Below are 17415 nucleotides of genomic sequence, written 5' to 3' on the forward strand. Positions count from 1 at the left end.
CCTCAAGACTTCTGGAAGAATGTCCTTTGGACAGACGAGACCAAAGTGGAGATATTTGGCCATAATGCACAGCGCCACGTTTGGCGAAAACTGACCTCAGCATATCAGCACAAACACCTCATGCAATGTCCATCACGCTGGATCTGGGATTTGGGCTTGTTTTGCAGCCACAGGACCTGGACATCTTGCAGTCTCTGAGTTCACCATGAACTCCTCTGTATACCAAAGTATTCTAGAGTCAAATGTGAGGCCATCTGTCCGACAGCTAAAGCTTGGCTGAAATTGAGTCATGCAACAGGACAATGATCCCAAGCACACCAGCAAATCTACAGCAGAATGGCTGAAAAAGAAAAGAATCAAGGTGTTGCACTGGCCCAGTTAAAGTCCAGACCTCAACTCAACTGAAATATTTTAGCAGGACCTTAAAAGAGCTGTGCATAAACAGATGCCCACAAACCTCAATGAACTGAAGCAACGTTGTAGAGAAAAGCGGGCCAAAATTCCTCCTGAATGATGCGAGAGAATGATACTGTCATACAGAAAACAATTCCTTCAATTTGTTGCTGCTAAAAGTGGCTATACAAGCAACTGAATCATAAGGTGTACTTAGTTTGTCACCCATGGCTTTTCCATTTTGGCTTTATTTTTTTTTTCAATAAATGACACGGTGTAATATATCATGTGTTGTTCATCTGAGATTGCATTTACAAAATTTTAAAACCTGATAACGACCAGATGGTTTTTATTATGTTCTGATATGTAAAACCATAAAATTCTAAAGGGTGTCCTTTAGTTTTTCACATGACTGTATATAATACATAGAAAAAGACTGAACTAGATAATGTTTTGTTACATTGAAACTGCCATTTCAAATTATGGTTATCCTATGTAAATTTCAGAGTCATGACTAATTAGAAATGCTTTGCAATTCTTGTCATTTGCCTCATAAAAAGCAAAAATTTACAAAATAGGGTCTGTAAGATTCTTTAAAATGTTTTTGAAAGAAGTCTCTTTGTCACGGGTGGTTGTTGGCAGACAGATGAGGAAGACATACAAAGGTTTATTTACAACAGATCCAACAGAATGGCAAACGGAGAGCAACACACACACACTTAACGACGACACTGAACTGAAACAGAAGTGAACATGTATTCAAGTGTTGATGATGGTGACTAATGAGTGCACAGCTGAACGTAATTAGTGTCCGTGACAACAAGTAGAAAGTTCAAAAGAACAGCATTTATTTGAAAGAAATGTTTTGTAACAATATAAATGTATTTACTATCTCTTTTGACCAATTTATTGCATCCTTGCTGATTAAGAGTATTAATTCTTTAAAAAAAATCTTACTGATCACAAACTTCTGAATGGTAATTCAAATGGTAATGTACCCTTAAAGCCCCATCAGTAAGGCTCAATTACCTCTTTATCAACACAAAACAGAAATGTGTTCCTATATTAATTTATAATGGTTGATATTATTTAGCATTATTGTTAATAATATTAAAGTCACTAATATTATTAAAGTTAACATATATATATATATATATATATATATATATATATATATATATATATATATACTGTATATATATATATATATATATATATATATATATATATTAGAAATTATGAGTTATGTTATATTGTATATTGTACTAATTATTTAAAAAACAAAATCTTTTCAAGTACCCCCAAATGCCCCCAGGTATCGACATACATCTGGTTTATATTGAAAATGGACATCTAAATTACACTAAAAAGATACTCATGGCACAATGGCACGTGCTCTGTCAATAAATGACCCCAATGTCAGACAACAAGCAAAGCTTTAAACGAGGGGTCTCCACTTTCTCACATACTCTCCATCCTCAACACCCACCCCTCCACCTGCTCCCCTGAGATGTGCTCATTGTTTCCTGAGCTATAAGCATGTCATTATAGCATGTGGCGGCCCTCGGCCCCATTGAGCCTTTCGAACGCTCCCATTGGCTGCAGACTGTGAGAACCTCCAGCAAACTCCAGACTCACACATTCATATGGAGATTTGGGAGTATAAATGGAGGAGCGAGGAGAGGGAGTTCAGCACAGCTCAGATCTGATCCTAACAGAGAACTGAACACAAGACACACAGCCATGGCTCCTACAATCACTGGATCAATCATCAGCAGAGAACAACTTCCACTCACAAACAAGGTAAACATTCAACATTTCACACCTGACTCTACTAAATCATGTATTCTTGAAATGTGAACTATATGACTGATGGATGAGTGTTTCTAAATGCATGTTCTTAATGTTTCCTCAGCTGAGAAAGCCAATAGTGGAGAAGATCCGCAGAGAACGGATCAACAGCAGCATTGAGAAGCTCAAGTCTCTTCTGGGTCAAGAGTTCCTAAAGCAACAGCCCGACTCCAGACAGGAGAAAGCTGATATCCTGGAGATGACGCTTGATTTCTTGAGACGCTCCCAGAATCCCTCAGGCTGCTCTACTGCGGCTCATGACGGACACTCCAGATGTGTGCAGGAGGCCGTCAACTTCCTGTCTCAGTGTCCAGTGCAGACTCCGTCCCACAGAAGACTTCTGAAGCACTTCCTGCACATGCAGCCGTCCACAGAGAACAACACTCATCAGCTCCATTCACCAGACACAAAGAGCAGCAGCAAAGAGGAAACTCTGGCGCTCTGGAGACCCTGGTAGAGCCACCAGGACCGTATGATTTATCAGACAGAATTCAGAATGCCAGTCTGAGATTTGGCATGGACTGTAATTCTAATGTAGGAATTGATTTCCGCCTCTGCAGATTCTGCAGGATCTTTAATCTGCTTTCAGAGAAAGTTGCTGTTTTATTGAAACTGTGTGACTGGTAATATTTGATCAGAATGTACAGAATCATTTGCTGTGTAAAATGATTATTACATTCGTGAAAAATAAGATTCAAAGTATTTGGTCACAGAAATGTTAAAGTCTGATTCAGACGTTTGAACTCTTGTTGGTCTTTCACCCATATTGGGTTTATTCTCTCTTGCATCTAAAGGATGACGACACTGCTTTCATTGACTGAAAGCTTTTGATTTATATTTCTATTGACTGAAATACATCTAATGCCTCTCTTGTTATATGAGAAATATTTCTTCATTTGAAAGATTTAATTGTGTGTTGTAAGCACAAATGATTGTTTTTAATGTTTGCATGTGTTTACATGAACGAGACATTTCCCCTGTAAAGGGCAGTTGAATATTGTCACTGTTAGTGATTGACTTCTATTCTTTACTTTCAAAGTCAAGTTCTTTCCTTCTCTGAAGGTATCTTGCATTGCACATTGCACTGTCTTTGATTACTAATTGAATTTTAAATGTCTGTGATATTGTTCATTTCGTCCTCGTTCAAGGGAAGTACAAACATTCTACCTTGAGTTCTTCACAATTGTGAAAAGATGCATGTACCTAATATGTTACTGCTTTATTACTTTAAGGCATTAATGTCCTTCAAAGCTGAAGCAAATGTTCATTGTCAGATTTGCTCGCATGAAAAACAGTAATCATATTGCTTATGACAAAATAAATTGTACAATCAATGTTCTTGTCCAGTGTCCTGTTTAATTTAACTCTATACATCATACATATTTTTTATGTAGTTAAGTATCTATGAATAGTTTTGTCAAAAAATTTATATTTTGTATCAAATTCTCCAAAAGCTTACTGATCAGCATTTCACTGTTGGCAGTGTTTAAATAACTTTATACTCCCAAACTTCAGCCATAAACCTAGTCTTGAACTAAAATCAGCATTTTGGATGTGGAAGATGATGTGTTGTTAAAATATGATAAAAATCTGAAAACATTTTTTTCCATGCAGGTATACCTGTATACAGCTCATAGAGTCTTACACAAAAAAATAGTTTTTGTTTGATTAGTAACTTAAAATCCATCACAAATCAATATCCACTGATAAGGAGACATAAGAGGAGTGTCTCTGAAAGAAGCCCTGACTGATGGGGGTGAAGCTGTAATGAGACCTCATTTTTTAGTTTTCCCATTCATACAACTCAACAAAAGTATTTCATTGAGAACAATTCAGCATATGACCATATGAACTTCAAAATCGGGTCTTAAAATTAGGTATATATATATAACCTCAGATTAACAACAACACAACATATTACACAGTGTCATTATTTAACAAAACTAGGCCAAAATGGAAAAAGCCATGTGTGACAAACTAAGCACCCTTACTGCTTCCATAGGAATTAAGAGGGTAAGTAGTCGGACGCTGCTAATCAAATGCCTTTGATTAACTGATCATCAGGAAGTGTGACCAACTCTATAAAAGCAGAAGTTTTGGCAGTTTGCTGGTCAGGAGCATTCAGGTGTGTGTTAACACAATGACAAGGAGGAAAGACATCAACAATCTTATAGAAGCAATTGTTGCTGCCATCAATCTGAGAAGGGTTATACAGCCATTTCCAAACAATTTGAAGTCCAACATTCTACAGTGAAGAAGATTATTCACAAGTGGAAAAAATTCAAGACAACTGCCAATCTTTCCAGGAGTGGACGTCCCAGCAAATTCACCCCAAGGTCAGACTGTGCACTGTTTAGAGAAATCACACAACACCCAAGAACTTCACCGACTCTACAGGCCTCAATAAACATGTTAAATGTTAAAGTTCATGACAGTACAATTAAAAAAGGACAGGACAAGTATGGCATGTTTGGAAGGGTTGCAAGAGAAAACTTCTCTCTAAAAAGAACATGGCAGAACAGCTTAGGTTTGCAAAGTTGCATCTGAACAAACCTCAAGACTTCTGGAAGAATGTCCTTTGGACAGACGAGACCAAAGTGGAGATATTTGGCCATAATGCACAGCGCCACGTTTGGCGAAAACTGACCTCAGCATATCAGCACAAACACCTCATGCAATGTCCATCACGCTGGATCTGGGATTTGGGCTTGTTTTGCAGCCACAGGACCTGGACATCTTGCAGTCTCTGAGTTGACCATGAACTCCTCTGTATACCAAAGTATTCTAGAGCCAAATGTGAGGCCATCTGTCCGACAGCTAAAGCTTGGCTGAAAGTGAGTCATGCAACAGGACAATGATCCCAAGCACACCAGCAAATCTACAGCAGAATGGCTGAAAAAGAAAAGAATCAAGGTGTTACACTGGCCCAGTTAAAGTCCAGACCTCAACTCAACTGAAATATTTTAGCAGGACCTTAAAAGAGCTGTGCATAAACAGATGCCCACAAACCTCAATGAACTGAAGCAACGTTGTAGAGAAAAGCGGGCCAAAATTCCTCCTGAATGATGCGAGAGAATGATACTGTCATACAGAAAACAATTCCTTCAATTTGTTGCTGATAAAAGTGGCTATACAAGCAACTGAATCATAAGGTGTACTTAGTTTGTCACCCATGGCTTTTCCATTTTGGCTTTATTTTATTTTTTTCAATAAATGACACGGTGTAATATATCATGTGTTGTTCATCTGAGATTGCATTTACAAAATTTTAAAACCTGATAACGACCAGATGGTTTTTATTATGTTCTGATATGTAAAACCATAAAATTCTAAAGGGTGTCCTTTAGTTTTTCACATGACTGTATATAATACATATAAAGACTGAACTAGATAATGTTTTGTTACATTGAAACTGCCATTTCAAATTATGGTTATCCTATGTAAATTTCAGAGTCAGGACTAATTAGAAATGCTTTGCAATTCTTGTCATTTGCCTCATAAAAAGCAAAAATTTACAAAATAGGGTCTGTAAGATTTTTTTAAATGTTTTTGAAAGAAGTCTCTTTGTCACGGGTGGTTGTTGGCAGACAGATGAGGAAGACATACAAAGGTTTATTTACAACAGATCCAACAGAATGGCAAACGGAGAGCAACACACACACACTTAACGACGACACTGAACTGAAACAGAAGTGAACATGTATTCAAGTGTTGATGATGGTGACTAATGAGTGCACAGCTGAACGTAATTAGTGTCCGTGACAACAAGTAGAAAGTTCAAAAGAACAGCATTTATTTGAAAGAAATGTTTTGTAACAATATAAATGTATTTACTATCTCTTTTGACCAATTTATTGCATCCTTGCTGATTAAGAGTATTAATTCTTTAAAAAAAATCTTACTGATCACAAACTTCTGAATGGTAATTCAAATGGTAATGTACCCTTAAAGCCCCATCAGTAAGGCTCAATTACCTCTTTATCAACACAAAACAGAAATGTGTTCCTATATTAATTTATAATGGTTGATATTATTTAGCATTATTGTTAATAATATTAAAGTCACTAATATTATTAAAGTTAACATATATATATATATATATATATATATATATATATATATATATATATATATATATATATATATATATATATATATACTGTATATATATATATATATATATATATATATATATATATATTAGAAATTATGAGTTATGTTATATTGTATATTGTACTAATTATTTAAAAAACAAAATCTTTTCAAGTACCCCCAAATGCCCCCAGGTATCGACATACATCTGGTTTATATTGAAAATGGACATCTAAATTACACTAAAAAGATACTCATGGCACAATGGCACGTGCTCTGTCAATAAATGACCCCAATGTCAGACAACAAGCAAAGCTTTAAACGAGGGGTCTCCACTTTCTCACATACTCTCCATCCTCAACACCCACCCCTCCACCTGCTCCCCTGAGATGTGCTCATTGTTTCCTGAGCTATAAGCATGTCATTATAGCATGTGGCGGCCCTCGGCCCCATTGAGCCTTTCGAACGCTCCCATTGGCTGCAGACTGTGAGAACCTCCAGCAAACTCCAGACTCACACATTCATATGGAGATTTGGGAGTATAAATGGAGGAGCGAGGAGAGGGAGTTCAGCACAGCTCAGATCTGATCCTAACAGAGAACTGAACACAAGACACACAGCCATGGCTCCTACAATCACTGGATCAATCATCAGCAGAGAACAACTTCCACTCACAAACAAGGTAAACATTCAACATTTCACACCTGACTCTACTAAATCATGTATTCTTGAAATGTGAACTATATGACTGATGGATGAGTGTTTCTAAATGCATGTTCTTAATGTTTCCTCAGCTGAGAAAGCCAATAGTGGAGAAGATCCGCAGAGAACGGATCAACAGCAGCATTGAGAAGCTCAAGTCTCTTCTGGGTCAAGAGTTCCTAAAGCAACAGCCCGACTCCAGACAGGAGAAAGCTGATATCCTGGAGATGACGCTTGATTTCTTGAGACGCTCCCAGAATCCCTCAGGCTGCTCTACTGCGGCTCATGACGGACACTCCAGATGTGTGCAGGAGGCCGTCAACTTCCTGTCTCAGTGTCCAGTGCAGACTCCGTCCCACAGAAGACTTCTGAAGCACTTCCTGCACATGCAGCCGTCCACAGAGAACAACACTCATCAGCTCCATTCACCAGACACAAAGAGCAGCAGCAAAGAGGAAACTCTGGCGCTCTGGAGACCCTGGTAGAGCCACCAGGACCGTATGATTTATCAGACAGAATTCAGAATGCCAGTCTGAGATTTGGCATGGACTGTAATTCTAATGTAGGAATTGATTTCCGCCTCTGCAGATTCTGCAGGATCTTTAATCTGCTTTCAGAGAAAGTTGCTGTTTTATTGAAACTGTGTGACTGGTAATATTTGATCAGAATGTACAGAATCATTTGCTGTGTAAAATGATTATTACATTCGTGAAAAATAAGATTCAAAGTATTTGGTCACAGAAATGTTAAAGTCTGATTCAGACGTTTGAACTCTTGTTGGTCTTTCACCCATATTGGGTTTATTCTCTCTTGCATCTAAAGGATGACGACACTGCTTTCATTGACTGAAAGCTTTTGATTTATATTTCTATTGACTGAAATACATCTAATGCCTCTCTTGTTATATGAGAAATATTTCTTCATTTGAAAGATTTAATTGTGTGTTGTAAGCACAAATGATTGTTTTTAATGTTTGCATGTGTTTACATGAACGAGACATTTCCCCTGTAAAGGGCAGTTGAATATTGTCACTGTTAGTGATTGACTTCTATTCTTTACTTTCAAAGTCAAGTTCTTTCCTTCTCTGAAGGTATCTTGCATTGCACATTGCACTGTCTTTGATTACTAATTGAATTTTAAATGTCTGTGATATTGTTCATTTCGTCCTCGTTCAAGGGAAGTACAAACATTCTACCTTGAGTTCTTCACAATTGTGAAAAGATGCATGTACCTAATATGTTACTGCTTTATTACTTTAAGGCATTAATGTCCTTCAAAGCTGAAGCAAATGTTCATTGTCAGATTTGCTCGCATGAAAAACAGTAATCATATTGCTTATGACAAAATAAATTGTACAATCAATGTTCTTGTCCAGTGTCCTGTTTAATTTAACTCTATACATCATACATATTTTTTATGTAGTTAAGTATCTATGAATAGTTTTGTCAAAAAATTTATATTTTGTATCAAATTCTCCAAAAGCTTACTGATCAGCATTTCACTGTTGGCAGTGTTTAAATAACTTTATACTCCCAAACTTCAGCCATAAACCTAGTCTTGAACTAAAATCAGCATTTTGGATGTGGAAGATGATGTGTTGTTAAAATATGATAAAAATCTGAAAACATTTTTTTCCATGCAGGTATACCTGTATACAGCTCATAGAGTCTTACACAAAAAAATAGTTTTTGTTTGATTAGTAACTTAAAATCCATCACAAATCAATATCCACTGATAAGGAGACATAAGAGGAGTGTCTCTGAAAGAAGCCCTGACTGATGGGGGTGAAGCTGTAATGAGACCTCATTTTTTAGTTTTCCCATTCATACAACTCAACAAAAGTATTTCATTGAGAACAATTCAGCATATGACCATATGAACTTCAAAATCGGGTCTTAAAATTAGGTATATATATATAACCTCAGATTAACAACAACACAACATATTACACAGTGTCATTATTTAACAAAACTAGGCCAAAATGGAAAAAGCCATGTGTGACAAACTAAGCACCCTTACTGCTTCCATAGGAATTAAGAGGGTAAGTAGTCGGACGCTGCTAATCAAATGCCTTTGATTAACTGATCATCAGGAAGTGTGACCAACTCTATAAAAGCAGAAGTTTTGGCAGTTTGCTGGTCAGGAGCATTCAGGTGTGTGTTAACACAATGACAAGGAGGAAAGACATCAACAATCTTATAGAAGCAATTGTTGCTGCCATCAATCTGAGAAGGGTTATACAGCCATTTCCAAACAATTTGAAGTCCAACATTCTACAGTGAAGAAGATTATTCACAAGTGGAAAAAATTCAAGACAACTGCCAATCTTTCCAGGAGTGGACGTCCCAGCAAATTCACCCCAAGGTCAGACTGTGCACTGTTTAGAGAAATCACACAACACCCAAGAACTTCACCGACTCTACAGGCCTCAATAAACATGTTAAATGTTAAAGTTCATGACAGTACAATTAAAAAAGGACAGGACAAGTATGGCATGTTTGGAAGGGTTGCAAGAGAAAACTTCTCTCTAAAAAGAACATGGCAGAACAGCTTAGGTTTGCAAAGTTGCATCTGAACAAACCTCAAGACTTCTGGAAGAATGTCCTTTGGACAGACGAGACCAAAGTGGAGATATTTGGCCATAATGCACAGCGCCACGTTTGGCGAAAACTGACCTCAGCATATCAGCACAAACACCTCATGCAATGTCCATCACGCTGGATCTGGGATTTGGGCTTGTTTTGCAGCCACAGGACCTGGACATCTTGCAGTCTCTGAGTTGACCATGAACTCCTCTGTATACCAAAGTATTCTAGAGCCAAATGTGAGGCCATCTGTCCGACAGCTAAAGCTTGGCTGAAAGTGAGTCATGCAACAGGACAATGATCCCAAGCACACCAGCAAATCTACAGCAGAATGGCTGAAAAAGAAAAGAATCAAGGTGTTACACTGGCCCAGTTAAAGTCCAGACCTCAACTCAACTGAAATATTTTAGCAGGACCTTAAAAGAGCTGTGCATAAACAGATGCCCACAAACCTCAATGAACTGAAGCAACGTTGTAGAGAAAAGCGGGCCAAAATTCCTCCTGAATGATGCGAGAGAATGATACTGTCATACAGAAAACAATTCCTTCAATTTGTTGCTGATAAAAGTGGCTATACAAGCAACTGAATCATAAGGTGTACTTAGTTTGTCACCCATGGCTTTTCCATTTTGGCTTTATTTTATTTTTTTCAATAAATGACACGGTGTAATATATCATGTGTTGTTCATCTGAGATTGCATTTACAAAATTTTAAAACCTGATAACGACCAGATGGTTTTTATTATGTTCTGATATGTAAAACCATAAAATTCTAAAGGGTGTCCTTTAGTTTTTCACATGACTGTATATAATACATATAAAGACTGAACTAGATAATGTTTTGTTACATTGAAACTGCCATTTCAAATTATGGTTATCCTATGTAAATTTCAGAGTCAGGACTAATTAGAAATGCTTTGCAATTCTTGTCATTTGCCTCATAAAAAGCAAAAATTTACAAAATAGGGTCTGTAAGATTTTTTTAAATGTTTTTGAAAGAAGTCTCTTTGTCACGGGTGGTTGTTGGCAGACAGATGAGGAAGACATACAAAGGTTTATTTACAACAGATCCAACAGAATGGCAAACGGAGAGCAACACACACACACTTAACGACGACACTGAACTGAAACAGAAGTGAACATGTATTCAAGTGTTGATGATGGTGACTAATGAGTGCACAGCTGAACGTAATTAGTGTCCGTGACAACAAATAGAAAGTTCAAAAGAACAGCATTTATTTGAAAGAAATGTTTTGTAACAATATAAAAGTCTTTACTATCTCTTTTGACCAATTTATTGCATCCTTGCTGATTAAGAGTATTAATTATTTTAAAAAAAATTCTTACTGATCACAAACTTCTGAATGGTAATTCAAATGGTAATGTACCCTTAAAGCCCCATCAGTAAGGCTCAATTACCTCTTTATCAACACAAAACAGAAATGTGTTCCTATATTAATTTATAATGGTTGATATTATTTAGAATTATTGTTAATAATATGAAAGTCACTTATTATTAAAGTTAATATATATATATATTAGAAATCCTGAGTTATGTTATATTGTAGCCTATATTGTATTAATTATATAGCAAGGAAAAAACAAAATCTTTTCAAGTACCCCCAAATGCCCCCAGGTATCGACATACATCTGGTTTATATTGAAAATGGACATCTAAATTACACTAAAAAGATACTCATGGCACAATGGCACGTGCTCTGTCAATAAATGACCCCAATGTCAGACAACAAGCAAAGCTTTAAACGAGGGGTCTCCACTTTCTCACATACTCTCCATCCTCAACACCCACCCCTCCACCTGCTCCCCTGAGATGTGCTCATTGTTTCCTGAGCAATAAGCATGTCATTATAGCATGTGGCGGCCCTCGGCCCCATTGAGCCTTTCGAACGCTCCCATAGGCTGCAGACTGTGAGAACCTCCAGCAAACTCCAGACTCACACATTCATATGGAGATTTGGGAGTATAAATGGAGGAGCGAGAAGAGGGAGTTCAGCACAGCTCAGATCTGATCCTAACAGCGAACTGAACACAAGACACACAGCCATGGCTCCTACAATCACTGGATCAATCATCAGCAGAGAACAACTTCCACTCACAAACAAGGTAAACATTCAACATTTCACACCTGACTCTACTAAATGATGTATTCTTATGAAATGTGAACTATATGACTGATGGATGAGTGTTTCTAAATGCACGTTCTTAATGTTTCCTCAGCTGAGAAAGCCAATAGTGGAGAAGATCCGCAGAGAACGGATCAACAGCAGCATTGAGAAGCTCAAGTCTCTTCTGGGTCAAGAGTTCCTAAAGCAACAGCCCGACTCCAGACAGGAGAAAGCTGATATCCTGGAGATGACGCTTGATTTCTTGAGACGCTCCCAGAATCCCTCAGGCTGCTCTACTGCGGCTCATGACGGACACTCCAGATGTGTGCAGGAGGCCGTCAACTTCCTGTCTCAGTGTCCAGTGCAGACTCCGTCCCACAGAAGACTTCTGAAGCACTTCCTGCACATGCAGCCGTCCACAGAGAACAACACTCATCAGCTCCATTCACCAGACACAAAGAGCAGCAGCAAAGAGGAAACTCTGGCGCTCTGGAGACCCTGGTAGAGCCACCAGGACCGTATCATTTATCAGACAGAATTCAGAATGCCAGTCTGAGATTTGGCATGGACTGTAATTCTAATGTAGGAATTAATTTCCACCTCTGCAGATTCTGCAGGATCTTTAATCTGCTTTCAGAGAAAGTTGCTGTTTTATTGAAACTGTGTGACTGGTAATATTTGATCAGAATGTACAGAATCATTTGCTGTGTAAAATGATTATTATATTCGTGAAAAATGAGATTCAAAGTATTTGGTCACAGAAATGTTAAAGTCTGATTCAGACGTTTGAACTCTTGTTGGTCTTTCACCCATATTGGGTTTATTCTCTCTTGCATCTAAAGGATGACGACACTGCTTTCATTGACTGAAAGCTTTTGATTTATATTTCAATTGACTGAAATACATCTAATGCTTCTCTTGTTATATGAGAAATATTTCTTCATTTGAAAGATTTAATTGTGTGTTGTAAGCACAAATGATTGTTTTTAATGTTTGCATGTGTTTACATGAACGAGACATTTCCCCTGTAAAGGGCAGTTGAATATTGTCACTGTTAGTGATTGACTTCTATTCTTTACTTTCAAAGTCAAGTTCTTTCCTTCTCTGAAGGTATCTTGCATTGCACATTGCACTGTCTTTGATTACTAATTGAATTTTAAATGTCTGTGACATTGTTCATTTCTTCCTCGTTCAAAGGAAGTACAAACATTCTACCATGAGTTCTTCACAATTGTGAATATTTGCATGTACCTATGTTACTGCTTTATTACTTTAAGGCATGAATGTCCTTCAAAGCTGAAGCAAATGTTCATTGTCAGATTTGCTCGCATGAAAAAACAGTAATCATATTGCTTATGACAAAATAAATTGTACAATCAATGTTCTTGTCCAGTGTCCAACACATCATACATATTTTTAATGTAGTTAAGTATCTATGAATAGTTTTGTCAAAAAATTTATATTTTGTATCAAATTCTCCAAAAGCTTACTGATCAGCATTTCACTGTTGGCAGTGTTTAAATAACTTTATACTCCCAAACTTCAGCCATAAACCTAGTCTTGAACTAAAATCAGCATTTTGGATGTGGAAGATGATGTGTTGTTAAAATATGATAAAAATCTGAAAACATTTTTTTCCATGCAGGTATACCTGTATACAGCTCATAGAGTCTTACACAAAAAAATAGTTTTTGTTTGATTAGTAACTTAAAATCCATCACAAATCAATATCCACTGATAAGGAGACATAAGAGGAGTGTCTCTGAAAGAAGCCCTGACTGATGGGGGTGAAGCTGTAATGAGACCTCATTTTTTAGTTTTCCCATTCATACAACTCAACAAAAGTATTTCATTGAGAACAATTCAGCATATGACCATATGAACTTCAAAATCGGGTCTTAAAATTAGGTATATATATATAACCTCAGATTAACAACAACACAACATATTACACAGTGTCATTATTTAACAAAACTAGGCCAAAATGGAAAAAGCCATGTGTGACAAACTAAGCACCCTTACTGCTTCCATAGGAATTAAGAGGGTAAGTAGTCGGACGCTGCTAATCAAATGCCTTTGATTAACTGATCATCAGGAAGTGTGACCAACTCTATAAAAGCAGAAGTTTTGGCAGTTTGCTGGTCAGGAGCATTCAGGTGTGTGTTAACACAATGACAAGGAGGAAAGACATCAACAATCTTATAGAAGCAATTGTTGCTGCCATCAATCTGAGAAGGGTTATACAGCCATTTCCAAACAATTTGAAGTCCATCATTCTACAGTGAAGAAGATTATTCACAAGTGGAAAAAATTCAAGACAACTGCCAATCTTCCCAGGAGTGGACGTCCCAGCAAATTCACCCCAAGGTCAGACTGTGCACTGTTTAGAGAAATCACACAACACCCAAGAACTTCACCGACTCTACAGGCCTCAATAAACATGTTAAATGTTAAAGTTCATGACAGTACAATTAAAAAAGGACGGGACAAGTATGGCATGTTTGGAAGGGTTGCAAGAGAAAACTTCTCTCTAAAAAGAACATGGCAGAACAGCTTAGGTTTGCAAAGTTGCATCTGAACAATCCTCAAGACTTCTGGAAGAATGTCCTTTGGACAGACGAGACCAAAGTGGAGATGTTTGGCCATAATGCACAGCGCCACGTTTGGCGAAAACTGACCTCAGCATATCAGCACAAACACCTCATGCAATGTCCATCACGCTGGATTTGGGATTTGGGCTTGTTTTGCAGCCACAGGACCTGGACATCTTGCAGTCTCTGAGTTCACTATGAACTCCTCTGTATACCAAAGTATTCTAGAGTCAAATGTGAGGCCATCTGTCCGACAGCTAAAGCTTGGCTGAAATTGAGTCATGCAACAGGACAATGATCCCAAGCACACCAGCAAATCTACAGCAGAATGGCTGAAAAAGAAAAGAATCAAGGTGCTGCACTGGCCCAGTTAAAGTCCAGACCTCAACTCAACTGAAATATTTTAGCAGGACCTTAAAAGAGCTGTGCATAAACAGATGCCCACAAACCTCAATGAACTGAAGCAACGTTGTAGAGAAAAGCGGGCCAAAATTCCTCCTGAATGATGCGAGAGAATGATACTGTCATACAGAAAACAATTCCTTCAATTTGTTGCTGCTAAAAGTGGCTATACAAGCAACTGATTCATAAGGTGTACTTAGTTTGTCACCCATGGCTTTTCCATTTTGGCTTTATTTTTTTTTTCAATAAATGTCACGGTGTAATATATCATGTGTTGTTCATCTGAGATTGCATTTACAAAATTTTAAAACCTGATAACGACCAGATGGTTTTTATTATGTTCTGATATGTAAAACCATAAAATTCTAAAGGGTGTCCTTTAGTTTTTCACATGACTGTATATAATACATAGAAAAAGACTGAACTAGATAATGTTTTGTTACATTGAAACTGCCATTTCAAATTATGGTTATCCTATGTAAATTTCAGAGTCATGACTAATTAGAAATGCTTTGCAATTCTTGTCATTTGCCTCATAAAAAGCAAAAATTTACAAAATAGGGTCTGTAAGATTTTTTTAAATGTTTTTGAAAGAAGTCTCTTTGTCACGGGTGGTTGCTGGCAGACAGATGAGGAAGACATACAAAGGTTTATTTACAACAGATCCAACAGAATGGCAAACGGAGAGCAACACACACACACTTAACATAGACGACACTGAACTGAAACAGAAGTGAACATGTATTCAAGTGTTGATGATGGTGACTAATGAGTGCAGCTGAACGTAATTAGTGTCCGTGACAACAAATAGAAAGTTCAAAAGAACAGCATTTATTTGAAAGAAATGTTTTGTAACAATATAAAAGTCTTTACTATCTCTTTTGACCAATTTATTGCATCCTTGCTGATTAAGAGTATTAATTATTTTAAAAAAAATTCTTACTGATCACAAACTTCTGAATGGTAATTCAAATGGTAATGTACCCTTAAAGCCCCATCAGTAAGGCTCAATTACCTCTTTATCAACACAAAACAGAAATGTGTTCCTATATTAATTTATAATGGTTGATATTCTTTAGAATTATTGTTAATAATATTAAAGTCACTTATTATTAAAGTTAATATATATATATATTAGAAATCCTGAGTTATGTTATATTGTAGCCTATATTGTATTAATTATATAGCAAGGAAAAAACAAAATCTTTTCAAGTACCCCCAAATGCCCCCAGGTATCGACATACATCTGGTTTATATTGAAAATGGACATCTAAATTACACTAAAAAGATACTCATGGCACAATGGCACGTGCTCTGTCAATAAATGACCCCAATGTCAGACAACAAGCAAAGCTTTAAACGAGGGGTCTCCACTTTCTCACATACTCTCCATCCTCAACACCCACCCCTCCACCTGCTCCCCTGAGATGTGCTCATTGTTTCCTGAGCTATAAGCATGTCATTATAGCATGTGGCGGCCCTCGGCCCCATTGAGCCTTTCGAACGCTCCCATAGGCTGCAGACTGTGAGAACCTCCAGCAAACTCCAGACTCACACATTCATATGGAGATTTGGGAGTATAAATGGAGGAGCGAGGAGAGGGAGTTCAGCACAGCTCAGATCTGATCCTAACAGAGAACTGAACACAAGACACACAGCCATGGCTCCTACAATCACTGGATCAATCATCAGCAGAGAACAACTTCCACTCACAAACAAGGTAAACATTCAACATTTCACACCTGACTCTACTAAATGATGTATTCTTGAAATGTGAACTATATGACTGATGGATGAGTGTTTCTAAATGCATGTTCTTAATGTTTCCTCAGCTGAGAAAGCCAATAGTGGAGAAGATCCGCAGAGAACGGATCAACAGCAGCATTGAGAAGCTCAAGTCTCTTCTGGGTCAAGAGTTCCTAAAGCAACAGCCCGACTCCAGACAGGAGAAAGCTGATATCCTGGAGATGACGCTTGATTTCTTGAGACGCTCCCAGAATCCCTCAGGCTGCTCTACTGCGGCTCATGACGGACACTCCAGATGTGTGCAGGAGGCCGTCAACTTCCTGTCTCAGTGTCCAGTGCAGACTCCGTCCCACAGAAGACTTCTGAAGCACTTCCTGCACATGCAGCCGTCCACAGAGAACAACACTCATCAGCTCCATTCACCAGACACAAAGAGCAGCAGCAAAGAGGAAACTCTGGCGCTCTGGAGACCCTGGTAGAGCCACCAGGACTGTATGATTTATCAGACAGAATTCAGAATGCCAGTCTGAGATTTGGCATGGACTGTAATTCTAATGTAGGAATTGATTTCCGCCTCTGCAGATTCTGCAGGATCTTTAATCTGCTTTCAGAGAAAGTTGCTGTTTTATTGAAACTGTGTGACTGGTAATATTTGATCAGAATGTACAGAATCATTTGCTGTGTAAAATGATTATTATATTCGTGAAAAATAAGATTCAAAGTATTTGGTCACAGAAATGTTAAAGTCTGATTCAGACGTTTGAACTCTTGTTGGTCTTTCACCCATATTGGGTTTATTCTCTCTTGCATCTAAAGGATGACGACACTGCTTTCATTGACTGAAAGCTTTTGATTTATATTTCTATTGACTGAAATACATCTAATGCCTCTCTTGTTATATGAGAAATATTTCTTCATTTGAAAGAT

The 17415-nt window shown here is 37.6% G+C and overlaps 4 protein-coding genes across 4 annotated transcripts; all 4 read left to right on the forward strand.

Moving 5' to 3' along the window:
- The first annotated feature begins 2072 nt into the window (after positions 1-2072).
- LOC307145362 (transcription factor HES-5-like) lies at positions 2073-3065 on the forward strand. Its single transcript, XM_079848432.1, has 2 exons — positions 2073-2196; positions 2309-3065. Exons 1-2 carry the CDS (start codon positions 2137-2139, stop codon positions 2699-2701), a joined length of 453 nt encoding a protein of 150 aa, XP_079704558.1. The 5' UTR covers positions 2073-2136; the 3' UTR covers positions 2702-3065.
- A 3829-nt stretch (positions 3066-6894) lies between these two features.
- LOC307145637 (transcription factor HES-5-like) lies at positions 6895-7887 on the forward strand. The gene is made up of 2 exons (XM_079848996.1): positions 6895-7018; positions 7131-7887. Exons 1-2 carry the CDS (start codon positions 6959-6961, stop codon positions 7521-7523), a joined length of 453 nt encoding a protein of 150 aa, XP_079705122.1. The 5' UTR covers positions 6895-6958; the 3' UTR covers positions 7524-7887.
- A 3782-nt stretch (positions 7888-11669) lies between these two features.
- On the forward strand, positions 11670-12262 carry LOC307145797 (transcription factor HES-5-like). Its single transcript, XM_079849365.1, has 2 exons — positions 11670-11747; positions 11862-12262. The coding sequence occupies exons 1-2, from the start codon at positions 11688-11690 to the stop codon at positions 12252-12254; spliced, it is 453 nt and encodes a 150-aa protein (XP_079705491.1). The 5' UTR covers positions 11670-11687; the 3' UTR covers positions 12255-12262.
- A 4079-nt stretch (positions 12263-16341) lies between these two features.
- LOC307145909 (transcription factor HES-5-like) lies at positions 16342-16973 on the forward strand. The gene is made up of 2 exons (XM_079849548.1): positions 16342-16462; positions 16575-16973. The coding sequence occupies exons 1-2, from the start codon at positions 16403-16405 to the stop codon at positions 16965-16967; spliced, it is 453 nt and encodes a 150-aa protein (XP_079705674.1). The 5' UTR covers positions 16342-16402; the 3' UTR covers positions 16968-16973.
- The last annotated feature ends 442 nt before the right edge of the window (positions 16974-17415 follow it).

Source organism: Squalius cephalus (assembly GCF_949319135.1).
Source record: "Squalius cephalus genome assembly, chromosome: 18".
Lineage (NCBI taxonomy): Eukaryota > Metazoa > Chordata > Actinopteri > Cypriniformes > Leuciscidae > Squalius > Squalius cephalus.